We start from the raw sequence: 27,578 nt of genomic DNA, 5'->3' as shown, positions 1-27,578 counted from the left end.
CTAGAATAGGATAGTATTAGATTAAGATAGTTGAATGTAGATTGTTATTTTTGGCAGATATGTTAGTTTAAGTAATATGTAAGTAAGTTAGTAGTACACAAATGCCAAAATAGTGTTTTCAACACAATTTAGGCTTTGTGCAAAGGGAAGACTGTAGTGAGAGAAGTTACAAAGTGCACAGAATTGATTGATAGCCCTCAAGCCTCAGAATTCTCCAAGAGCTGACTGGGTGAGAGTTCTAAGCTGTTGAAGGGACAGGTTTCCAACTGGCTGTCTGGAGCAGAAGGTCAAGCCTGAAGGGTGTGGATCTGGACTCTCCCTGGATAACTTCATCTTGTAAGGTGTCTGCATTAGAATAAGATCAAAAGGATTGAGAAGATCCTCATACATTCTTGTGGACAGAGTGATTTTGGAGGAGCCTTTCTCTCTCTTTCCTGGAACATCTGAGGACTCAACAGCTAGATTCCTGTTATCTGACCCACCAAGGACTTTGTATGTGAGATTCTGGGTTCCCTGTTGGACTTATCCTTAGAAATCTTTAGTTGAGTTAGTTAGACAGGTTAAGCTTAGGAAATTAGTGGGTTAAATATCTTGGGGCAAATAGTCAGATGCAAACCTTTCCCCTTTTCCTTCCCTATCATCCCTTTCTTTGTTAATAAACTAATTTATTTAAGTGTGCTTTTTCCCTTTGTATAACCCTTTCCCTTTTCCTAAATTCCCTATAACAATACCTATTTCCATATTATTCATTTTTGCTGAAGAGTAAACATTTAAAGCCTAAACCCCAAATCACATACCCATATATACATGTGATAAGTGATGCCATATGTTTTTCTTTTGCATTTCTACTTCCATAGTTCTTTCTCTCAATGTCATTAGCATTTTTTCCCATAAGTCCTTCAGGAATGTCCTGACTTGTTGCATTACTACTAGTAGCAAAGTTGCCATAGGGAAATCTGATGATCTTGCCATCTAATGTTTTGTTTTTCTTCTAAACCCTTAATTTCCATCTTAGAATCAATGCTGTGTATTGGTTCCAAGGCAGAAGAATGGGGGTTAAATGACTTGCCCAGGGTCACACAGCTAGGAAATGCTTGAGGTCAAATTTGAACCTAGAACCTTTATCTCTAGGCCTTGCTTTCTATCCACTGAACCAATTAACTGTTCCCCTAACTAATGTTAAACAGCACAGGGCTATAGTAGTTCCCTGTAGTAATCCAATGGATTAAGCTACACTGACTTTAAACAATTAATAACAAATTAATTGAATTGAATTCTTCAGTTCACTGACTTTGTGACCTTGGGTGACATTGGTGACATAAGAGAATCAGTCTAACAGGAAAGAATAAAATATCATATGTGGGATATGATTTAGTCCTGAGAACCACATTTTTTTAAAAGGAGATTGACTAATCCTCATTGGGGAGAATAAACTCATGCTTTAGAACTCTTTAAAGAGCAATGAAAATATTGCTGTTATTATTATTCAGTGGTGAGAAAAGACAGAACAGAGATTTAAAGAATGGGTAGTTCTCAGTAAGAGAATGAGACAAGAAAGTTTTCTTAGTATACTGGTCCTTCCTTTGGAATGTTAAACAACAACTAGGTATGCTCAGTCATTGTTCCCTGTGACCTAATCCAGGGTTACATATTATTTTAAAAAATATTTTATTTTACCAGTTCCATATAATAGCAATTTTCTACATAAGTTTTCTGAAGTTATAAGATCTAAATTGCTTACCTCCCCTGATTTATTGTAATATATCATTTTATATAGATAACCAAGCTGCCCCTATCCCAAGAATAGGCTGTATTGTTTCTAGTTGTAGCTTTGTTTTCTTTCGTTCCCATGGATTAGAAAAGACAAGGAAAGAACATTTGTTATTGTTCAGGCATTTTCAGTCATGCCCAACTCTTTGTGAGATGTAAACCTCAGTTGAGGTTTCCTTAGCAGAAACAGGAGCAGTTTTACCATTTCCTTCCCCAGTTAATTTTACAAATGAGGAAACTGAGACAAGCAGTATTAAGTGATTTGCCCAAGGGCATATAGCTAGTAAACGTCTGAGTCAGACCCAGATTTTAGTTTAGGATGATAAGTCTGCTGACTTCAGGCCTGGCCTATCCACTGTGCCACCTAGATGCCCTCAAAGAACACATACAAAGTGCATAATATGGACAAAATACTTTGCTAGGTGTTGTGGAAAGACTGGATTGTAGGTTTGCAACTACAATAATCTAGGAAGTACCTAACCTTTCTCAGATTCTATGCTTACAACAGTGTGGGAGAGACAGCAATATCTCCTCCTTTTTTTGGAAGGAGTGTTCCCATCCATAGAGTACTTGAGGGCTCCAGAACTCTCTAGAGACTGGAAGAGAGGAGAGTGGAGTGGGGTCTGGCTCTAGTTAATCAATCTGAAGGGAGGGGAAACCTGGCTCAGGGTGATTCTCAAGGGGAGCCAATATTTATGAATGTGTGTGTTTTCCCATAATATCCAAGGAATCTCTCTCTCTCTCTCTCTCTCTCTCTCTCTCTCTCTCTCTCTCTCTCTCTCTCTCTCTCTCTCTCTCTCTCTCTCTCTCCCTCTCCCTCTTCCCCCCCCCTTTCCACCCCACCCCCCATTCTCAAGAGGGAACCACAGCTCTGCTGCTGTGGGGTTTTCTGCTGCAAACTTCAGTCTCCTTCCCAATGCACATTAATTTTGTTCATCCACTTTCTTTCTAACTCCTAAGTCAGAGGAACAGGTACAACTCCCCCACTCTTCAAACCTAAACCTTGGCTCTGGGGGCAGATTGCGGTCCTCCACCATCATCTTGGGTATATCCCCGCTTCCCTCCCATCTCTCGCTCTCTCCTTTTTTTTCTCCTCTCTTTCTGGTCCTCCTTTCCTAGTTGCCATGGAGACTCACGTCATCTACGTGCCGTGCGTCGCCTTGGAAACAGAGGAGCATCTGAGGCGCGGCTGGGAGACCCGCCCCTCTTCGCCTCTCTACTGCCGGTGCTGCCAGTTAATGGCGGCGGGGAAGTAGCCCTTGGACCCAGAGCCTCGGCTCCAGCCCCAGCACTGCCGGGCACGTTCCTGTAAGGCCAGGGGTGGGCTTTGCGTTTGCGGCTCCTGGCACTGGGCCGGTGCATCTGTTAGGGTTGCCGGGAGCTGAGCCCAGAGCTCCCACGTCCCAGGTACGCTCCCTGCGGCCCCACTGATACCCCGACTCCTCTCCACCTGCAGGAGCCCCTGCTCCCCTCGCTCCCCCCAGCCCGGGGGGCTGGACTGGACCCGCTGCTGCAGCCACCACCGCTGCCGCCGAGTCAATGGAGGAGGGACCGCTGGAGATCCTGACCAAGGACGGTGACCTCCCGGGCCCCCTGGAGGTGTCCGCTGTGCCCGCGGTGGGGGACGTGATCTCGGGCGAATACAACGGCGGCATGAAGGACCTGATGGAACACCTGAAGGCCCAGCTGCAGGCCCTGTTCGAGGACGTGAGGGCCATGCGGGGGGCCCTGGACGAGCAGGCCTCGCACATCCAGGTGCTTTCCGACGACGTGTGCGCCAACCAGCGGGCCATAGTCTCCATGTGCCAGATCATGACCACCGCGCCCCGCCAGGGCCTGGGCGCGGTCAGTGGCCCCGAAGGGAGCGACCGGGGCTCGCCCGGAGTTCCTGACATCTCCCTTCCCAAGGAGTGGGGCTGTGGCTCGCAGGATCTGGAGGAGGAAGGGAAGGAAGTGCCCGGCCCGGCCACACCCACTAATCGCTTTGAGAGCTCGGAGAACCCCTGTGCTTGTCTGCTGGAGGGGGACGGGCCACTCCTGGATGCTCACGACCTGCCTGACATAGCCCTGCTACATCTGGAGGGGGAGAACTCAATGTAAGGAGGCTCCAGCGGGGGGCAGTACCTCCGAGGCACGGTTTTGGGTTTTGGTGCATGATGATGAGGGAACTGGACGACTCGGTGCAGCATGCTTCACTTAGGTGTCTGCTGTGGGATGCTAGGCAGAGACTCCTCTAAAGAGGAACCTGTAATGAATGGGACCATCATGGATTCTTTCTGCCTAACAGACAGAATGACTGACAAAAGAGGCTAATAGGGAAAGGTGAAACGCAAGGGAAAGGAAACCATTGGGCATCTCACCTCCGGACTCCCACCCATCCTAACCCTCCCCTTGCCCCCAGCCAACATAAGAGCCCCTGAATTGTGTAAATAAAATTCTGCTTTTTATATTATGAAGATGTACTCGTTAGGACTGAGGCAAATTAAATCCCTAAAGATGTATATAGAAATTAAGGAATTGGGGTTTTTTCTTGGCCACAGGAAATACCCCTCTGCTGAAATCCACTGACACTCAGTGCTGCTGCCAAAGCCCCTTCCCCCAGTACAGAGATCTCTACACCTTCTTACTGGTTAAGGAAGCTTGAGGAATGAACTGCATGCAGCCCAGGGAATGTGAATGAAAGGGGTTCCAATGGCATCTGGGCTAAAAGGCAATGGCTCTCCATGTGCATGAAGATTTGTTAGCTCAACTCTTAGGATATTGCATGCCAAGAAGATCCTGCTTTGTTATGACTTCACCTGGGATTGCATATCATTGGGGTTTTGGGAACAATGACCCCAGATCCCAGGCAGAGACTTGGGAACCTGGAGACACAGGGATGTTCAACAACAACAGTCATGGGGTGCTCTTGAGGGACTCTTGGGTACCACAGCCAAGAGCTGTCTCTCCTTGCCAGATTAACCTAACTCCAGTTCCTTTTCTTGCTAAAATGCCCTCTCTTGTAGCCAGCCACTCTGTGTTACCTCCATGATGTCCTGTGTTATGTTATATGTGTCCACTGTGTCATAGTGTGTGAGCCCCAAGGGACAGGGTTTGTGGCTCACAGGTCTGATTCTAGGGGTTTCAGACCCCTTTGTGAGTTCCAAGCTATCATGACGCTTCCCCTTAACCCTTTCAGGGCATGGAGCATGTGGTTGTCCTGGGGTTCTGTAAATGATGTGCTGCTCTTCCTCCCTGCTCCTTATAAGTACTGACTGTGTTCCCAATCCCCTGCTCCTGTGTACTCTCTTTTCTTAGTGCTCCCCTTAATGTTGACCTTAATTAATAAAGAGGTATCATCTCCCTTCCTTGCTGACTTGGTCCTGAGGCATGATCTGGCTCTCTATTGCACTCTGTATGATGCAGGCCCAGAGTAGAGAGCCATACAACTCAGGGGAAGCGTGTATAGTCAAAAAAAGCTCCAGAAGACCTGAATTTGAATCCTGCCTTTGCAGTTCACCTTTGAGCAAGTTGTTTAACTTCTCTGGGATTTAACTTTCTAATAGCAATAATAGCTAATACTTGGGGTTGGACCAGATACTAGAACTAGCAGGTATATTAGTGCTCTAAAGTTTTCAAAACACCTTACATAGGTTATGACACTTGACCTCTTGATAATTCCTAAAGTCTCTTCTGGCTCAAAAGCTCATAATACTGATTCACTTCCCTTTTACTTACCTGACCAAGGCCATGCCCCTCAAGCCCAAGGGGATTTTGAGCCTGTGTTAGTAGCTGTCTGCCTGTCTTCTCTGTTCTTATCCTGAACTGAACTTGGGGCAAGAATTTCAGCTGAGATATGGAAGAAAGGTGCTTGTTCAGTGAGGCATCTTGCAACAATATACCTGCTTGAGGCAGTTAGGTACCACAGTAGATAGAGCCCCAAGCCTGAAGTTGGGGGGTCCTGGGTTCAAATATGGATTCAAGCACTTCCTAGCTGTGTGACCCTGGGCAAGTCACTCCCCCCCCCCATTGCCTCTCCCTTGCCATTCTTCTGGCTTAGAATTGATACTAAAACAGAATGTAAGGTATAAGAAAAACAAACAATATACCTGATTTTCCCAGTGTACTACAGATTGGAAAAGGAAAGCTTTTTTTTCGTGGAAGAAGGGTAGAGAGGTTGTCTGGGAGGGGACTGCTACAGAAGAGAGACAGGCTCCCCCCCCACACACACACACCTTGTGACCTCTAGTGGAGAGTGACAATTTGGTTTCATTCCTTAACATCAGTTTTTCCTAAGGCTGCCTTCAGGGCTATAGTTGGGAATCCTGAGGGATCTGCAGTGGCCTAGAGTGCTCCTAAATGAGCATAGTAGCCTTTCTAGTAATCCAAATTTATTAGGGAGAGTGTGGGTGACCCCATTTCATTGTCTTTATCCCAAATATATTAGAATCAAGAAAGACGGGGAATTCCATACTGATGAGTTGTTGAGGGCTGACTTGAACTTGAAATGCATTTTCTATTACAACTGTATGCTAAATGGAGCTTCAGATCCCACCCTGTCAGAATGGTCAGGGAAGTCCTAGAACCATCATGGTGTTAGGAATGTATATAAGGGAGCTACATAGCTAACGTTAAGCTGGTGTACAGGCACTTATTGGTATGTATGCAAGGAAGAGTCCCTGGGGAAATGACAACTGTTATAGCTCCAGCATCTGTCAGTATCATTAGGATATTTAGGGATGGAGATCCCCTTATCCCTCCATGCTTTAACAGCTGTGATTATAAGAATCCTTACTTTTTCTTGCTGCAGTTTTAGTCTTTTATTTTGCCTTCAGGTTAGATGGAAAACAGTTGTTCATCTCCCTCTAGAGCCTTAAAATCTACAATATGATGATTTTATTTTCTCAGCAAGAACACTACTAAGGACACACAAGGAAGGCTAGGATTGTTCCTTAGGAAAGAGGGAACTCTCACTACTGAATGCTTCTTAACCCAACTGTATCCTGATACCTCATCCATGTCCTTCAAATAAGAACTAGAAACATCCCAGTAATACCCCAAACTTCAAGGACAGCTGTTTTGGACCCTGACTCCATTTTACAGGGTTGTGATAGGGAAAGTCTATTGTAAACCTTAGAAGTGCTTTAGAAATGCAAACTATATAAATTATCAGCAACTACTCAGGCCAAGACCCTGTAGCCCAGATCAGTACTGGAAATCAGACCCAGCTTCTTCAATCTAAAGCAGAATCCTCCCTCCCTCCCCAAGGACTTTAAAAAAAAAAAAAGGATATTTCACATCCTTCAGTCACCAATCCCATCATTTCATATGATAACCAGTATAGGGCCTGTAATATAGCAGGCAATCAAATGGAATGAAAGATTGAACATAAATTCCATGCCTTTCTTTCTCCTAATAATGGGATATGGTACTGATCAGTAGAGGAAAAGAGAGTGGACAAACACTGAAACGACAAACCTCATTATGCAATTTAATCATAGCTAAAAATTGCCTAAGAAGAAATGACCCAATCTGAACCTATTTTGCAATATCCCCTCTGGATATCGTCTATATTTGCCCAGGTGTTTAACAAAATCCATGGATTTAATACCTTTCACCATAAAGAAGTTATTTCTTCACTAGTCTAAGTCTCTCTTGCCATATAATTTACAAGGGATGTAAAGAACCTTATTTTCCACCCTTCCACAAAGGTCAATAGTTTTACTACTATCTGTCTTCTCATCTTATTCTGTAGTCCTGTGAGCCTATTTGGCTCAGATCCTTCAAATTTTCTCCCTTGCATCTTTAGCTGAGAATCATAATAGGGTCTAGAGTTCTAGTAAGTTTGTGTCGAATCCTGCGAACTATAAAGAGCAATGATCGATCCTCTTTGTAGAAAGGAGCCTTAACCTTGTATGTGATGCCATGAGCAACAAATGTTAGAATTTTCCACCAGTCTTAACAAAGTTACTGTTTGCAGAGCATTCTACTAAGCATTATGGAGTAATATATAAGAAATAGACAAAAATAGTGCTAGTCCCTGTCCTTAAGGAAATGAAATACATGCATAAATCTGAAATGATTTTGTTGGACTTTGACATATCTTTGAATTTTAAAGATTCAAAACAAAATCAAATATTCAAAAACACTTAAAATTAAACATTAAACACCTTTTAACACTTAGGCAAAGTACTACAAATACAAAGATAAAGCATTTTTGTTCTTAAGTAGATAATAAATCTAATAGAGAAAAGGAATGACCATGATTAAAGGGAGAGAGATAAATGTAAGAGAGAGGTCCAATAAAGTATAATGAGAAATCTGGTGAGTGAAAGTTCAAGATAATTATCACCTGGGGCAAAAGTTAAGGCTTTAAAGTGGAGGTAATATCTTAGAGTTCTTAAATATTGCAACTATGTGTCCTAGGTACTAAGGCTACAAGGACAAAGAGTGAAACAATCTCTACTTAAGAATAGTTTATGGAATGGGGGGAAACTTCAAAAACCAGAGAATAGCAGAAGTTCATTATAGGCATTCCATGGAAGAATGAGAATAGTGGATAAAAAGAAGTCTAGTCAGTTGAAACCTAGATTACATGAAGGGGTATAAGGTAAGATTGGAAAGGTAGGTTAGAGTTAATTGCAAAAGACCTTGAATGCCTTTGTCTCTAGCTCTCATTCCTCTCTCTGTCTCTCTGTCTCTGACTCTGTCTCTGTCTCTCTGTCTCGCTCCCTTTCTCCGTGTGTCTGTCTGTCTGTCTGTCTGTCTGTCTGTCTCTCTTTCTCTCTCTCTCTCTCCCACACACACGCACACAGAAATCAATCTCACCAGTAACATATATGCTCACTCTCCAGTCTTTTTGCAACAATGCTACTAGATCCCCACTTCCCTGGAGATCTCTGAGACTACTCTTTGGCCCAATACCAACTCTGTAGTTACTTTCTATTATTCTTAAACAGGCATCTCAACCCTTTGAAGCCTTTGGTGCATAGCTGCTTCTCCTGCACACCCTGCCCCACCCCCACTTTGCCTTTAGCACTGCAGCATCCAGAGATCCAGAGTATTTCTTTTCCTTGTTTAGGAGGAATAAGAATTCAATCTCCCTTATTGGGGTAAAAAAAAGGAACTGTCTGACTCCCTATGGGGAAAAATCTAGAATGCTTCCTAGTCACTTTGCCAACCTTCCTTCTTCCAATAGGAAAATAGTATAATTTCCTCCTAAAAACCCCTGTTCCTTCCTCCCCTTCCCAACCAATAAATCTGAATTATTTATATGTTCCCTCTTGTTCTTTCCTCACCAAATTCCCAACATAATGGTTTGCTATTCAATAAGACTGAAGCTGAGACCACTGAAGGAATAACCAAAATCTCTAAGTTGAGGCTTTTCTTTTCTTGGAAGTTTATTCCCCAGAGATGAAGCTGAATTTAAAAGTCTCACTAGAGTTTCCTTCTTATTCCCAGACTCCAGGCTTATCTGGCTCCTGCCTCCTTGGGGTCAGATCTTTTATATGATTTTGAGGGCTTGGTCCTTTCTGTTCTGTGATCCTGGACCCAGGCTTCTGCTATTGAAGTGGAATTGTGAGTGATGTGTGTCTATGTGTGTGATCTCAGACTGATACAGACATATCCATTGCCCTATCTCCTATCATTGTGTGGATAAGCTCCCTGTACCTTCACAGCCAACACCTGAATATTTAGATAGACAGATATATAGGTTCCTAAAACAGTTCAAGGGAAATCTCATAAGCCCACAATTCAGACACAATAGACAAAACAGAACATTACAGTTTTTCATCCCAACTCTTTCTCCTGGTTTATCACTGCATAGGCATGCGCTAGAGCTCAGTCTTTGCCCTTGCCCTATATTCCATACATTCTTTCTCAGATTAAGTCTCTGTGAATAGCCAGGGCTTTCCAGATTTGTGCTTTAGCACAAAGCATCTGTGTCTCCCTCTCTCAGTCTGTCTCTCTCCCTCCCTCTTCCCAGCTAGAGCTCATTTACATTCCTTTCAGTCTCCCAAGCAGCAATCAGAAAGTTTCCCTAATGTAATAGCCACCTCTCAAGATACTTGCTAGGGAAGCATATAACCATGCAGTAGATGGTCACAGCTGCATTGATATGGTGTGAATAGAGGATTAGGCTTTTCTATCAAGGTTGATATTGTGTTTACAGATGTAAAAAAATCAAAATGGCCACTTTCAAAGTCCTAGCTCAGTGGGACAGGAGTGAAGGAGCTTCTCACATGCTCCATGGTCCCTTGGGGAAAGCCAGATTACAGAAGGGAGTAGAAAATCCTTATTGTCTTATTCCAAGCAAAGGGAAAGGAAAGGGAGATTATAATTATCTCAAATATCATTTCTCTTCTCTTCCATTCCCAAGTTTGTTTTTTTGAAGTTTTTGGAAACTCGACTACCTGAAATAATTTCCTTTGTACAAGTTACCCATCCTCTTCTAACCAGGCACTGTGCATTCCACTGTGACCAGTAGCTCTATGTTACAAGGGGAGGGATCTGCTATAGACTCACACAGACCTAGATTCATTTTGGGGGAGCAGCAACCCAAGGAAGGGGGCTAGACTTACCCTTTCTTTAATTTATTGGAGTAACTTTGGGGCTATCTTTAAAATAGGGCCTAGCTGTGTCTTAAGTTTCTGCAAAATATGAGTAATAAAATCACTTTTTATAAAGGGTATCCAATGTACCTCATGAGTATTTATTTCTTTATTGACAAGACAGACAATTGGTGGGTAAAGGGGCAACTGGGAGTAGCAGTTCATTTTGTGACTAGCACTTCTTTCCTGGCCATGGAATTGGAAGAAGGAGCTCTCTCCTGGTCTCTGGATAGAAGTGGCTCTATTCCTGATTTTCCCAACTGTGTACTCTCCCTGGATTCCTGGGATCATGTCATCAAAAAAAGGACTTAAGAGAAGCACTTTGGATTGTAAGGCTGATCTTTAGGGACATCAGCCTGAAGAGACAGGCCCAACCAGATCTGAAGGTCAGAACTTTTCTTGTTGCTCACTCTCTACTGCTAAGACTTTTGAAATTAAGAAAGCTAGCACATATAAAGCATAGACAGGAATAACAGAAACCCTCCACCAGCCTGTGAGGCCTGACCTCAGCTCAAAAGCTAAGAGAGAGAGACTCAAAAACCTCATCTAGGGACATCCCTCTTCCCTGATACCTCTCCAATCCAAACTTGTTATTAAAATTTATCTTTATTTGAATATCACAGTCAGATAAGAGAACTATCTTTTCAGGGGGCATAGAGGGAGCTGAACCTCAGGACAGCCATTCAACTAGAAACGGTCCTTATTGGACCCCTGCTGAGTGACCTTGGTCTGGAGGAGGCTTGCCCCTCATGAGGATCCATGCTTACCTGCTCTGGGGCATTGTAGGCATCAATCCATTGTTACATGGGAATCTCTTTAAAAGACTGATATATATTAATTTAAGGTCGCCAAGGAATCAGCTATGTAATTCCTAAATGAAAAACTCAAGTCAGCCGTCAGCCTTTTTTGGAGTTTAATTACAATAGGAGTAAGAAAGGAATTAGAGATAGAGAGAGAGAAAAAGGGAGAGAAGGGAATAGGGCTTAAATACCCCTTCTGTTTAGGCTGGGCCAAAAGGCCCAAGCCCTTAGATAGCTGGGGCAAAGAAAAGAGATCAGTCCCTATTACTCACGTGTCCAAAATGGAGAAACAGTCTCAGAGGCCCCCACCTTCAGCTTCCTTCAGAGCAAGCCTTCTCAGAGTCCACCGCAATCACCCCGACCAAAACTCCTCAACCTCCCCCTCGAGTCTTCAGACCCCCTATCTTTAAGGAAACCATCCAAGTTCCTCCTCCCAGTTCTCTCATCTACCAATCACTCTTCATCAATTTCCCTGTGCCAATGGAGGCTCTAGCTTAACCCAAGACCGCCCAGAGGTTTCTGGCTTTTGCACATGTCTGTTGAAGGTCATATTTTCAAATGATTAAATCTTTACTCCTTTGCTACAGCCCTTTCTAAATCCTGTTAACTTGAGTATGGTAGAGATTGGAATAATTAAGTTTTGATCTAGGCTGCAGCCCTTACTCAATCCTATTAGGACTGAATAGGGTGGAGATTTATTCCAAGTATCTCCATTGTATCAATTCTAAAATCAATCAAGACTCAAAGAAATTCCTGTTCTATGCTTAAGCATAGGTCAAAGTCCTTTCCATTGTTCAGCAAAGGGTTTCTGTCCTAAAGTAATCTTAAGAAGGGAAGAGAAGGAACCTCCCATGCCAATGGGGTTCCCATTTCAATAGACTATCAGTAAGAAATTTTCCAAGTATGAAATATCCCAATGGTGAAATTTCCAACATTTATAAGTCTAAGGAAATTTGAGGTTTACACCATAGAGAAGACATCCCTACAGACTATCATAAGTGGCCCATTTCTCGGGATACCCATTTTTCAAAAATAGCCTCTCGGCAGGGGGCATCTCTCTCCTTTTACCTCACTGGCAGTAATATTCCCTCTCTCCCTTCAACTTCTCCATTTCCCTGCACAAAACCTTCCATATCCCCTGTTCTTCAATCCCACCCCATTTCCCCAATAAATATTACAGTATTTATTTCTTTAAATATAGAAATGTTGTTAAGCTTTAACAGACTGAAAAGTATAAGTTAACATTTATAAAAATATACAACACCTCAAATTAATCCATTATACTCATTATTCACACACACACACACACACACACACACACACACACACACACATACCCCAAAGGCTATTGTTGGGATGATGCACAAATATTTCACTTTTATCTCAGACTTTTATTGTTTGAGCAGCCCAAAACATCCCTATCTCCTTCCTGGTCAGCCAGGACATAGTTTGGGCTTGCTTTAGTTCATCAGTTCTGTAAAAGCATTCGTTTTTCAGGATTGCTGGTCACTGGGAAGTAAAGGGAGAGAAAATGCTAAAAGAAGCCTCCCAAATTAAGTTGGAGCTTTTATCATTATCCATTTTATAGACCAGAGTCAGTGGCTCCTGCTAACTCAGTCACCAATCATTTTCACCACCCTCTGGTCATGGAAATCATCAATAAAGAGTTCCTTTGACCTTTGGCAAATGCTAAAGTCCTGTAGCAAAAAACCACAACACATGTTCTATAGAAAAGGATCAGAATTTTATTATATTTTCAAGGAAGTACAAGCAAATCAGGGGTTTCCCCTGACTATTCTCACTATATTAGGAAATAAAGGGTTAAATAAAACTGTCAATATCTCAGAGGATCTTGATTGGAGGATGAATAAGCCAAAGCTCACATCCATCCTCTGAACTAGCTGCTCCCAGACAGATTTTCCACTAGGATACCAGGGCCTGGCTGAATACCACCTCCCCTGTCCACCTCCATCACTCACTTCTTGCTTGACATTGCCTCAACTACCTTTGCTTCTTTGTTGGTCAGACTTCTCAGTTCTTATGACCTGACCTTTCATTCTAACAATAAATCAACATTACCATTTCTATTGGAAAAGGGATGACAATCTATTTACTCTGGGTCTATCCTGAATTCCTGTGATTCTGAAATGCCAACACCAAAAATCTCCCTTCCTTGTCACCACTCCAGTTCCCTCATACTCATCCACATCATGCTCACTTGGATCACTACAAATTTATGTTATGAGTATAAACTCAACTGGGCCTTCGTAGCTTTAAGCCAATCCTTTTATTTTTCCTTGATTAATTATTGAATTCTCATAGCCGCTATTCAGATTTTCTCTCCTCTTCTCTTTCTCTTCTGTAGCTTTCAACAGATTACCTTGAATGAATTTAGGCCATCCATAATCACGAGTTTCCTCCCCTCTCTAATTCCACACTTAAAATCACCTAAGAATCATCTTTTCCTCCTTTGCTCCAGTCTCTGATAAAGTGATCCTTCTTGACAATGCCAATTCCTCTGCTTATACAGTTGATCCCATCCCTTTCTCTTCCCTCTAGCAGCTAGTCTCTTCTATCACTCCCTATTTCATCCTAATATTCTTTTTAAAATTATTATCACATTTTATTTTTATATCACCTTCATTTCCATATATCTTCTCTCTTCCCTCTCCCCATCCAGAAATCCATCCCTTGTCACAAAGACTAAAAAAAGTAAAGAGTTCGGCAAATCCAGTGAATATATTAGCCCAAGCAGTCTATGAATGGATGGGGAAATGAAAACATTTATTTAACTGTAATGGATGGGGAAATGGAGTCACTCACTATGTTTACTTGAAGTTAGAGAATGAGAGATGGAATGGAGCAAGAAGGTGGAGGGGGAGGGAATAGATTGTTCCTCCCCTCTCTTTCCTCAGTAAAATAAGCACTTGTCTACAGAATTTCAGAGTATATTTCTTTAAAGACTAGGTTGAATGTAACAGCAGAGCCTGAAACTGATTCTTCTTCCTTGAGAAGAAAGTATAATTCTTCTTCCTAAGCTTCAGGTCTCCCTCCTTGTATATTATGAGGCAGGCTCTTGACCTAAGGAATAACAGTTTATTCTGAAGGGACACACACAAGATAGGGTAAATAGGATTGTTGGATAAGGAAGAGGAAAGTGGGAGATAGGAAATCCCTAAGGCTAACAACTGACCTCCTCCCCAAATCCTGAAGGGTCAGGATGCCTGCCTGATCCTCCTAGGTCAGTTGTGAGAGCTGTCTTGACTTTTATCTACCCAGGCTGTAGACAGACTTTAGGGGATAGAGAGGAAAACCTTCTTTGAATGGATGGCTTTATAGTCAAAGTCCTATCCACTCCTGTTCTCATCAGCTGGATCCAAGAAGTTTAGTTCACAGGGAGAGATGGTCCAATGCTCAGAAGGTCTTTCTGTTTCAGAGATTTCTCTGGGACCAACCACCCTTGAGAGACTCCCAAAGAGAAGTGAGTTAACTGCTTTTGAATCTTCTCAGCCTTCAGTTCTTTCCCAGAATTCTCTGTCTTCCCTTGCTCCTCCCTTATTATTGCTTTTCTTGCATGTTGAATCTGACTTTCCTCTCTTACAATACCAAATACTGAAATAAGTGCTGGAGACGAAAAACGAAAATAAAATTGCCTTCAAAGGAAGTAATGACCAGGGAAAGATGTTTAATTTAGGAAGTTGTGAAGTTGATGAGTGGAGATGAAGGAGACAATTGACATGACTTTCAGAGAAGCACTAGCAGTATTGATTGACATGTACAAAGCAAAAGGTAGAAAGGAAGGTCAGAGGACCAAGCAGATTGCAAGTAAATGAACAGGATAGATGGTTGAATGAAATGTTCAGGGTCTGGGACTGACTAATGTGAGTTTGTGCTGTCTGACTCACTCATCAGAGAGCAGTACAGCCCTAAAGTGGTGATCCTAAAGCTGAGTGGGCATAGATACAAGAGGCCCAGAGATCTGTAATATCATTACAGATGGATGGATGGCAAGTGCAACGTTCCATAGCGATGTCCTTCTACTTCTGTAAATAAGACCTAATTTTCAATATCTCACACATTGGCTCCTTCTTTGACAAAATGTCCATATCTCCATCCATCCATCCATGTAAACTTTTCTTTGATGCTACTATCTGTTCAAGTTGTCTTCCTATACTCATCTTCCCTTCTGCAACTGCACCCTTAAAAAAGCTATCTACCCTTATTGCCTCTACTTTATTACTTCTCAGACCCTTACAATTTGACTTCCTCCCCCACCACTTAAAATCTTTGGTTTTATATCATCTAGATTTCCTACCTACTGCTTATAACAACAAAGAAAAAAGACAATTCAGCAAAATTAACCAACGTGTTGAAAAAAAATCTGACATTATACTAAATACAGCACAATCCCACACTTCTGCAATTCTTATTTTTTGTATTGGAGCCAAGCGTGGTCATTATGACTTTCAGCATTAAGTTTGGGTTATTTGCTGTTCTTTCAATTTACATTCTTGTGGTGAGTGTGTATTTTGATTCCTAATTCTGCTTACTTCACTTTCCATCAATTCATGCATGTCTTTGTGATTTTCTGTATTCATCATTAAAAAAAAAATTAGGATGAACTTGACAATGAGCCAGGAAAAAAGGATTGTATAGATTTGTATTACTTGCAGCTTAGGTTTTTGTTGTTCTTGCTTTAAGTATAGTGTCATTTCTTCTATAAAAAGATTTTGAGCAGTTGAGATAGAAATTCATCAGAATGGAAATCTTCAATTTCTTTTTGATCCATTGACTGATGAGGATCTATGCTTTAAAGAGCAAATATAAACTTTCCCTTGGAAGAGGAGTCTCACTAAAGTGAGATGTAGCTGGCAAACTAATTGATTCAAATTGGAATTTTAAGAGAAACTGGAGAATATTTAAATATTTATAAATGCATATATAATGTAAATACATACAATTACTTAAACTGTGCTCATATTCTCTTTTTTATATTGAAATAAGATAAAAAGTATATTCAGCTTTGTAGGAGATTCATTATAGTTGGGAATGAGATTTGAAGGAGAGAGACAGATTGACATGTTGCAGAGAATGGGACAGAAAAACAGACTCTTTGGAGGAGACTATTGGTATCTCACTGAGTGGAGGCTCTGGATCTAAATAATATTATTTCACAAAGGGCCATCCCTTCTCTTCCAATATCATTGAGAAAGTCATCCATACTACATGCCTCCATCTCCTGTTATCTTCCTGGCCTTTAAATCTTCTATAATCTGGCTTCTATCCTCATTATTCAACAAAAACGACTTTTTCCAAAGTTACCAATATGATGTGTTTTCTTAATACTTATCTTTCTTGGCCTCTTTGCAACCTCTGACATGCTTTCCTCCTAAATGCTTTCTCCTCCCTATGTTTTCATGATGCTGCTTTTTCCTACTTCCTTTTAACAATTCTTTCTCATGTCCTTTGCTAAATTTGTATACAGGTTATACCTATTAACCAGGAAAACCCAGGCCCTTTTCTCTTTTCTCTCTAAATTATCCCACTTGGTGGGTGATCTTATCAGTTCCCATAAGTCCAACTATCATCTCTATACAGACGATTTACAGATTTATACATCCAACTCTAATCTCTTTCCTTAACCCCAGTTCTGCATCTCTAGCTGCCTCTTAGACTCTCTCAAATTCAGTGCCCACAGTTATCTCAAGCTTAATATGTCTGAAACAGAAATCATTTTTTCCTTCCAAACCCTCCCTTCCTCTAGACTTTCCTATTACTGTCTAGATTTCACTATCCTCTTAGTGTTTACAACCTTTGAGTCATCCTTGATTTATCATTTGCATTATATATATATATACTCCCTTTCTTCAGTTTCTGTTTTCCCAGCCTGCTACTCTCCAATAGTCTTCCCTGGCAATTACCTTCCCTTTACACTGTTTATCTTATAGAAACATCGTTACTTGCATGTTATCTCCTCTAGGAAAATGTAACCTCCTTGAAAGTGGGGACTATCTTTTGGTTTTCTTTGTATCCTCAGATTTTGACACTGATAACATTTAATAAGTATTTAATAAAAATTTGGAGGGGGAGGAGAGAGAGAGAGAAAGTTGTTCCCAAAGCAATAATAGGGTGTTAATCTCTTGTCAACAACACCTCAATTTTTGTGATTCCATCCTATGGAAATATCAACTAAGCTGGCGGGGGCGGGGGGGGCACCAAACCTTCTAGATAGTTTATACATTCAGTATTTACTTTTATTTATTTATTTTTTAAACCCTTACCTTCCGTCTTGGAGTCAATACTGTGTATTGGCTCCAAGGCAGAAGAGTGGTAAGGGTAGGCAATGGGGGTCAAGTGACTTGCCCAGGGTCACACAGCTAGGAAGTGTCTGAGGCCAGATTTGAACCTAGGACCTCCCGTCTCTAGGCCTGGCTCTCAATCCACTGAGCTACCCAGCTGCCCCCCAGTATTTACTTTTAAAGGAAATTTTTTTTCTATTTACATTGGGTTTATTGATAATATAGTGATAATTATTATCTACAAAATGATAATTTTATTTTTTTCTTTACTTAAGTTGATTCTCTTATTTTTCTTGTTCTTTTTTCTTTAATATAGCTATCATTTCTATCAAATGATATCAATGAAAATGGATGTCCTTGCTTTGTCTTTGATCTTAATGAAAAGGTCTTTAAGGTTTCATAGTAACAGAAAATATTAACTCTTGGTTTTAGATATACTTTGCTATATTAAAAGTAGCCCAATATTTCTATATTAAAATATTTTAACATGAGTATTATATTTTATAAAAAGTCTTATCTGTATCTATTGCTATATTATGACTTTTGTTGTTTTTATACAAGTATTGCCTATTTTGTTTCTTCCCCCCCCCTTTCTAATATTGATTCCATCCTACATTCCTGACATAAATCCAACCTGGCCATTATACATAAATATTTTAATATGCTATTTGAGACTTTTGCTAATTTTATTCAATATTTTGTGTTAATGCTCATTAGAGATATTGGTGTATAGTTGCTTTCTCTGTTTCATTTCCCACTAGAAAATGGAGATAATAATAGTCTGCCTTTCAGGCTTGCTGTGAGGTCAAAATAAGATAAGATTTCTAACGCACTATACAAATGCTAGCTATTATTAGATATTTTACTTTTTTTTAAAAAAAAACCCTACCTTCCCTCTTAGAATCAATACTGTGTATTGGTTCTAAGGCAGATGAGTGGTAAGGGCTAGACAATGGGGGTGACTTGCCCAGGGTCAAACAGCTAGGAAGTGTCTAGGGGCAGATTTGAACCCAGGACCTCCCATCTCTGGGCCTGGATCTCAGTCCACTTAGCCACCCAGCTGCCTCCAGATAGTTTACTTTTTAAAAAATTTTCAGTCAGTTTTTTTGGCCTATAATTGAACGATATAATTTATAATAATTCCCCTTATTTCCTAATCATTTATTATGGATTTTCATTTTTTATATTATTTCATATTCCTTTAAAATTTTTATCATGTTAGGTAATGGCTTACCTTAGGTTTTTTTCCAGCTCCTCATTTTATCCATTCAGATTGTTGGTTTTCAATTTTGTCAATCTCTTCCTTCATTTTCATAATTTCTATTTGTGTGTTTAGTTTGGTTTTTCCCCTAGTTCTAAAAAGTTGTATTCCTTTTGTTAATGAAAGTGTTTGGGAATGTAAATTTCCCCACAAGGACTGAATTCTAAAAGTTTTGAGGGTTTTTTATCTTTTTTGTTATTTTATTTGTTTATATTATCTAATTTTTCATTGTTTATTTGATTCTATTATTATTTAAGATTAAATTATTTATTCTCCATTGAAGTTTGAATTCTTTCTTCAAATGCCCCTTATTGATTATAATGTTATTGTTTTGTGACTAGTAGAGGACATATTCAATATTTATGCTTTTCTTATGTGAGGTTGTTATTAAATTGTAAGCTCCTCGAGGGCAGAGACTATCTTTTGCCTCTTTCTTTCCCCAGTACTTAGCATGGTACTTAATAAATGTTTATTGATTAATGCCCTAGTACACAGTCAATTTTTGTAAAGGTGCTACTTATCTTTATTTTTATTTTAGAGATTCATCTGAATGTGAGAAGAGGTATATTAGAGTCCCCAACATGCTAGGTATTACCACTAAGTGCCTAGAAAAGACCTCAAGCAACCTCTGTGGATAAAGGCCTCCAAAAAATATCCTAGAGTCCTAAGGAGCCTAGACAAGGCTCTCCTAGATGTCCTTCTTTAGGACTTCCAAGAACTATTCTGGAACACACTTTAAAAAGGCAGATTTACAAGTAATTTGGTAAATGGGAGCCATTAGGATGTACATATGGGGAATGTTGATTCTCCAAAACAGGATGGATCTTTTAAGTCTCTAGACTTTCTTTTTAGATTAATGAAAGCAAGTGCTGGTAGCTTATCATCTGAACTCTCCCTATATCCTCTATATTCCCCAAAACTTGACTTAGTGGGCTGCTCCCCTAGATTTTTTAGTGTTGATATTCTTCTCCATGTCCATCATATGGTCCACAACCTCTGTGGCAGCCATGTAGTGTTGGACATCAATGTTCTAAAGAAAGGAAGCTTCTTGCATTTCTCTGCCCACCAAAATGTAGCAGCAGGAAGACATGTTCATGTAGATGTTCATGTAGTCCTGGGGAATATACTCTAGACTTCTTTCCAAATAAAAGCAAACTGTTTCTTACTATTTTCAGTCAAGGAGAAAAAGGTATTGGTGAGGTCAGAGACCTCACATTACTCACCTCAGGCCTAGGGTTCCTGGTTTACAACATCAACAGAGTTAGGAATAGCAGCTAGGATTAGCATGATGACTTGGTTAAGCTTCCTCTTCCCTAGCTGCATTATGGTGTTATAAGGGGAATTGGCACAATAATTACTCCAGCTTTTTTCATTTCCATCACTAGAGAGGACATCTCTCTCTCTCTCTCTCTCTCTCTCTCTCTCTCTCTCTCTCTCTCTCTCTCTCTCTCTCTCTCTCTCTCTCTCTCTCTCTCTCTCTCTCTCTCTCTCTCTCTCTCCCCCCCCCCCCCTGGGGACTTTATATTGGATGTCTCAAGTGAATTCAATGTTTTCATTTGGCCCTACTCATAGTAACACACTAAGAAATTAATTAAATGTCCATGACAGATAATTGCTCCCATGAGCTTGTGATTATCCTTCCCTTGGTGATCTCTTTCTATAACCACCAATAAACAAATGATAATCCCTTATTATGAAATGAGATAACATATGCAAAGCACTTCACAAACCTTAAAGTGCTATATACTATAAGATTTTATTATCAGTATTTTAGGAGGTCTTGGTATTATAGTAGCTAGTGATCAGCAGTCCTTTATATCTATACAAGGAAAGTGGCATTAGGGAATATTGGGTAAATTTAGGGAAGCTTGGGTAGAGCTCAAAGATTCCTACTGAGATGAATTTCATGGTACAAATTTATAAATACATCAATAAGTTGGTAACTGTTTTCTTATAACTTCATATTTCAGAAGTCACTCCCAAGAAAAGGGTATCATTATCCTCCATCATCTTGTAGGGTGCCAGGTTTCATGCATTCTCTTCCCACCCCCATTTCCGTAGTGTCATTTTGCACTGACAATAGGATTTGCTCGGAACCATATTGTTCAGATATCTTGCTCAAATTTCGCCAAATGAAGACACCTCTAACCAAGTAAGGCTTTATGCCATTTGACGTGGCTTCTGTCCTGAAGATGGGATATAATTGCCCCTTGACTGCCCTATAATCAGGACACTGAGCTGGGTTTGTGTTAGAGCATATATTTAGGAACTTCACCCCTCCCTTGAAGATTCCCAACTGGGGCAAAAGATATTCCTTTTTATTATGGGACCAGTTAAGGATGGATCCTTAACCTAGGCACCAGAAAAAGGCATAACCTTTAAAGAAATAAAGAAATCCCGTCCAAAATTTTGAGTCAGAGGTCTCATCACACACAGCCTCTGATGAAAGATCTCATTTTGATGTTCATCATCTGTTTTTATAGGTTTTTGACAATTAATTAACATCAGTGATTAACAAAACCAAATATTCAGAGTATGTTAGCTAATGGTTAATAAATTCTAGTAGAAGATCCAAGCATTTTGTTGGTTTTCTAATTAGTACCTATTGACTCAATTCATCACCCCTAAATCAGAGTCATCTCTCTTGGTCATAGAATCTGAGGATTATATTATTGAAATAAATCTTTATAAGAGCAAATACTACTAGTAATAAATTCCATTTCCTACAACTGACTCAACAATTATTTTTGCTATCTTTATCTGGAACCAGGATTCAGTCAAGCTGGGTACTTAACATTCTAAGGTTGATAACAGAAACTCTTAAACTAACTCTCTCCTTATCTATCATTATGCTTATACACAGTTAGTAATAATAACTGGACTAATCTTTCAGTTATCATAATTACAGATAGTACTTAAAGGATTATATAAGATCAATTGATCTTTAATAAATGATATAAAAGAAATAAATGTAATTCAAGTCCTTCAAATCCAAGTCATAAGAATTTATTAAAAATTTCTTATATCCCAGTTACTAAGCTCTGTGGATATAAAAGCAAAAGACAGTCAGTTCCTGCTCTCAAGGAGCTCACAGTCTAATGAAGATGACATGCTAATGACTGTGCAAACAAGCTAAACACAGGATAAAGTAGAGAAGAATAACAAAATGTGTGGATCTATGTCAATACCAACAACTAGCTGGTTGCAAAGGGATATAATTATGAGTAACTGGGAGTCTCCTCTGGCTTCCTGAACTGCCTATACTGTTTAAATCCAGCCTCAGACACTTACTAGCTGTGTGACTCTGGGCTAGTCACTTAACTCTATTTGCCTCTGTTTCCTCATCTGTAAAATGAAAATAATAGGAGTGCTTACCTCACAGGGTTGTTGTGAGGATCAAATGAGATAATAATTATAAAGCACTTCATGGGGGCGGCTGGTGGCTCACTGAATTAAGAGCCAGACCTAGAGAAGGAAGGTTCAAATGTGGCCTCAGATACTTCCTAGTTTTGTGACCCTGAGCAAGTCACTTAACCCACATTGTCTAGCCCTTCTCCACTCTTCTGCCTTGGAACCAATACACAGTATTGATTTCTAAAACAGAAGGTAAGGGTTTTAAGAATAAAAAAAATAAAGCACTTCACAATAGTGCCTAGCACATATAAATGTTAGTTATTATTATTATCACTATGATTAGGTGTGTATACCTTCTGTCTCACCACTGACTGGTGAACTGGTAACTTAATCTTTGTTTTTAAAGTTCCATTCTGAGTTTCTGTTATAAAAGAGAAGATCACAATAACCCTAACTGTGAATCTATTTTAAAGCTCTCTAGTTTTCTTCTTCTTTCTTCTTCTTCTTCTTCTTCTTCTTCTTCTTCTTCTTCTTCTTCTTCTTCTTCTTCTTCTTCTTCTTCTTCTTCTTCTTCTTCTTCTTCTTCTTCTTCTTCTTCTTCTTCTTCTTCTTCTTCTTCTTCTTCTTCTTCTTCTTCTTCTTCTTCTTCTCTCTCTTCTTCTTCTCTCTCTTCTTCTTCTCTCTCTTCTTCTTCTCTCTTCTTCTTCTTCTTCTTCTTCTTCTCTCTTCTTCTTCTTCTTCTTCTCCTCTCTCTCTCTCTCTCTCTCTCTCTCTCTCTCTCTCTCTCTCTCTCTCTCTCTCTCTCTCTCTCTCTCTCATCCTCTCTGATTCTGTCTGCCTGTCTGTCTCTTTCTTTCTAGGGACATAAAGAAGAGCTTCACTGGAATTAAAAATATGGGTCTTTATTTTTGTGAGAATCTTGGAGTCAGTAAAGAAGCTCTGAAACTTCCCCAAGACAACAGACAACTCTCCTCTTTTTCAGCTTTTGTTCTTCCTCATTGTCTATTTCTGGGAGCCATCAGGCCACGATGTCTTGACACAGCCACTTGTGGGAGCCAGGAGCTCACAAGGTAGCCACCTTAGTAGAATGGAATCATCCACTCAACCCCCTTTGTGTGACTTTTCTTATCAATACCCCTTACTAATGGAAATGATATAATTATTTTCCCCCCTAATCTCAGAAGGAATAATATAAGAGCAAATATTTGTACATTATTCCCCCAGAACACCACTAAAAGATCAAATTCAAAAGACTATCATGGGTTAACTTTTGTAACTCCTAACAAAATTGTGCTTGGAAATTCCCTACTTCCATGCTTAGAAACTAATTCTCAAAACCCAGCACATCAATCACCATAGAGAAAAGCTGGCATAAAATGCTTAGTACACCATGCCTCAGTGACTTGATTTACCAACCAAAACTCCCCAATGAAATTCTGAAAAATGATCAGTTTAATATTAGAACTAGTTATACTTCGATTACCCCTTTGATCCCTTAACTTGGCCAGTGTTCTTGATTGTCTCTAGAACTTCTGATTGATTATCTATTTTTATTAAAAGTAACATTATTTTCTCTGATTGTTTGTAAGCTCAAACACCTCACAGGTTAATGAGAATATCAAGCCACCTGTGACGAATCATTTATCTTTTGTAAAACCTTTGTATATCCTGTTAGAATCAATAGTAACAATACAAGTGTATAGAATGATCTCAGAATGTTAATCAAACAATTTGTTAAAAGTTAATGTATCACTTATCCAATTATCTTTATTCGAATACATATGTTGAATAATGTAGCTGTGTGCCAAGAAAATAGGTATAAAAATAAAAGCTAAACCTGCGCATGGCAAAGCAGCCACTTTATGCAGACCCTTGCCCCAGGCAGATACATATGCACAGCTGCCTTCCTTCATTCATTTCCACCTACACTGTTCCACCTGGACCCAGGCTCACGGAAGTCTATCTGCATTATCTGTCTCAGATATACATACTGATGGAGGAGTTCTATAGTGTGTCCACCACAATGCATGTTGAAATCTGGAAAATAGGCATTTTTAATCCACTTGGTTTTTCTTGTGTGGATGACTAGACCAAACTTCTTTGAGTAATTATAGATCTCATCATCCTTACTCTGACTTCTACAATCCTGCTACCCCATTTCTTTCTAAGGCCATTACCCATTCATTAGCCACATTCTCTACCATTCCCCATTTTGACTTCTTGGTGAATCAGTTCAACTCTACACTATCCTTTACACTCAAATCTTTTTTTTTTTACAACTTTTAACATTGTCATTCATCCTCTTCTCCTTGATATTCTTTTCTCTCTAAGCTTTGGTGAGATTACTCTTTCCTGGTCCTCCTCGTACATGAATGACCATTCCTTCTTAGTCTCCTGGATTTTCATCCAGGTCATAATCACAAATGAGGGGTGTTCCCTAAGACTCTTTTGAGTACTCTTCCCTTCTCCCTCTATACTCTCATCTTGTGATCTAATCAGCTCTCATAGATTTGATTATCCTTTCTACAGTTGATTCTCAGTTCTAATTATTCTGCCCTAATTACTTTCCTGACCTCAAGTATCATACCTTCAGCTTCCTATTGGCTACCTCAAATCAGGTGTCCTGTAAACATCTTAAACTCAACATATCCAAAGATGAACTCATTACCTTTCCCCTTAAACCCTCCCTTTTCCTTTTATTCTTTCTTATTAAGTATTTTTTCTTCAATAAATTAGAGAAATTTCTTTTTCCATAAGTGTGCTCATCCCTTTCTGTTGATCATACCTCCTAATCCCTGAGGCACTTTTATTTATCTATGCTATTTATTAACAAAACAAATAATTTGTTCAGTCATTTTTCAGTTCTTTTCAACTCTTTGTGGACTTATTTAGGGTTTTCTTGGCAAGTATATTGGAGTGGTTTGTCATTTCCTTCTCTGGCTCATTTTATAGATGTGGAAACTGAGGCAAAAGGGTTAAATGACTTATTAAAGGTCACACAACTAGTAAGAACTTAAGGTCAGATTTGAACTCAGAAAAAAGAGTCCTCCTGACTTCAAGCTTAGCACTCTATCACCTAGCTGCCCTAAATAAATAATAAGTATCATTAAACAAGAATTCAACAAAATTATTTATTAATCAATTTGTAGGCAATATTAATCATCATTAATTCATTATTCATTAAATCATCATTAATCATTAATTTCATCAAATAAACTATTTCTTTAGATATATTATATATTAACTGTATGACAAATAATTAGACAAAGATATAAATGATTATTTATTTTTATTTTTTTAAACCTTTCATTGTCTTGGTCAAAGCAAGGGGATGGGGAATTTTTTTTAATTAAAAAATTATTTATTTAATTAATTTAGAATATTTTTCCATAGTTACATGATCCATGTTCTTTCTCTCCAACCCCCTCCCATAGCCAATGAGCAATTCCACTGGGTTTTACATGTATCATTGATCAAGACCTATTTCCATATTGTTAATATTTGCAATGGAGTGATTATTTGGAGTTTATATCCCCAATAATATTCAATGGGGAGTTCTTAAAAAAGAAATATATAAAGGCAATTATAAAAGATAAACAGATCATTTTGATCACCTGGGATTGGAAAGCCTTTTGTGAGAGAGAAATCAGATCCAATGGTGAAAGGAACAGAGAATGAGTGGGGAAGGTGCAAGAAGAGAAAAAACTCAAGATTCCAGTGAAAGAACATAAGCTGGGAAAATTCCAACTTCTACTTCACTTCTTTAGCTGGGAGCCTGAGAAGCAGATCTCCTAAGCTTGGGCTCTCTGGAGATCAACTGTTTCCAAGTGAACCCCTGAATATCTCTCACTCAACTTAAAATATTGTGGACTGGGACTTTGAAGAAAGCTGTCTACAGAGAAATCCTCTCTCCAAAAATTTATTCTCCATCTCTCCCTGACCTGTTCCTGGACTCCTGAATTCAAAGCTAGTTAGCTAAGGAATAGTGATCAACTGGCATCTAACAGAAAGAGGCTTCAAGGCACTCAGCCTTGAACCCTGAGACCTTGGGGGGGTCAGTCTGCCAAAGGGGACAAGTCAATAGGGCTCCCTGCCCACCCACTTTCCTCACCTGACACCCTTATCTCTCCCTTCCTTGTGTGAACTCAAATAAATTATTTACTCCCTTAGAATTAGGTCTGGCTAGTTTCTGAGACTAGGAAAGGGGACAGAAGACTTGGGGAGAATCACACCTCTCCCCAAAGGGGAAGGTTAACTTAGGATCACAGAGATCCAAATAATCAGACCTGAGGAGCAATCATCCCTCCTGATCTGTGGGGTAATCTAAGGTCTTGGGGAAGAAGTGACAGTTGGGGTACTTGAGGGATCAAGACCATCCTGCCTCTCAGCAATAACTGGGACCAAAGGGGAGGCAGCGTGTCATCTTATCAAATCTCTTTCCTCTTGTCCTTTACCTCCACCTCCCAGAACCATTCTCTGAGGAGACATACTCCTTCCCTCAGGGAGACAAGACCAGTTTACTTACTCAAAAGGAGGAGAGGGGGAAGATCAATCTTCCCCCTCTCCATTCTCTCAACTGTCTCTCTCTCTCCCTCCATTTCCTGTGTGTGTGTGTATTTCCTTCCTGGCCATAATTACGCTTTGCATGAGCAAAATCAACTAAACTGAGATGAGAAAGGCGGTGGTTGACTGGAAAAACACTCATTGAAACAAATATATCTGATATCCAAAATATATAAGACCAAGAGACATTGTCCTAAGATTAGAGGTCAAATGATATAAAAAACAGTAGTCAAAAGAGGAATTATAAACTATTAAAACAATATAAAAGAATGCTCTAAATCATTAATAAGAAAGGCAAATCAAAACATTTTTGAAGATTCACCTCATGGCTAGCAAATCAGCAAAAATGCTAAAAACAGAGGAATACTAAGTATTGGAAAAAAAGATAGGCACACTAATCCATTGCTGATATGTGAATTGGCATAACCATTCTGGATAGCAATTTGGTGAGATGGATAGATAGATAAATAGACTTGCTCTGGGCCAAATAGACAGGAAAGGTATAAAAATAATTTTAAGACATTGGTAGTGGAGGAGAGCTCCAGGGACTTGGTGAACTTCCTTGTGGGATGTTTTTCTGTACTTTCACCTTCCATGGATTGCTTTTACGTATAGATTTTTTTTTATTAAATGTATTATCTATACCATCAGATTCAGATTGATCCATTGTGCCAGATATGGAGACACAACTGGGACACAAGTATTTATGAAGCACTTTCTATGAGCCAGGCTGGGAACACAAATACAAGGGAGCAAGATAGTTACTGACCTAGAGGAGCTGACATTCTAATAAAGCACATAAATAGAAGCCTGAAAATTTTGATTTGAGATTAATCTGAAGTGTAGAGAAAGGAAGAGAAGAAATGATGTATATAGAAGAAGTCAATAAAATGTCTATACCCTTTGGTTCAGAGATTCTACTGCTAGAAATATACCCTAA

The 27,578-nt window shown here is 39.7% G+C and overlaps 1 protein-coding gene across 2 annotated transcripts in view; it reads left to right on the top strand.

The window, feature by feature from the left end:
- Window positions 1–2,893: 2,893 nt before the first annotated feature.
- Window positions 2,894–27,578, top strand: part of CCDC184 (coiled-coil domain containing 184) — a 47,874-nt gene continuing 23,189 nt past the window's right edge. The window contains exon 1 of one of the 2 annotated variants that reach the window (XM_007502927.3): window positions 2,894–5,117. In XM_007502927.3, coding sequence (XP_007502989.1) covers window positions 3,310–3,870 — 561 coding nt within the window. In that variant the 5' untranslated portion in view covers window positions 2,894–3,309 and the 3' untranslated portion in view covers window positions 3,871–5,117. Of the gene's footprint in view, window positions 5,118–27,578 lie in introns of those variants that run through there. The other variant, XM_007502928.3, reaches the window with a different exon arrangement.

The sequence above is a fragment of the Monodelphis domestica genome, chromosome 5 (genome assembly GCF_027887165.1).
Source record: "Monodelphis domestica isolate mMonDom1 chromosome 5, mMonDom1.pri, whole genome shotgun sequence".
NCBI lineage: Eukaryota > Metazoa > Chordata > Mammalia > Didelphimorphia > Didelphidae > Monodelphis > Monodelphis domestica.
The sequence above is the reverse complement of the archived record's forward strand: the minus strand, read 5'-3'. Positions and strand labels throughout refer to the sequence as shown.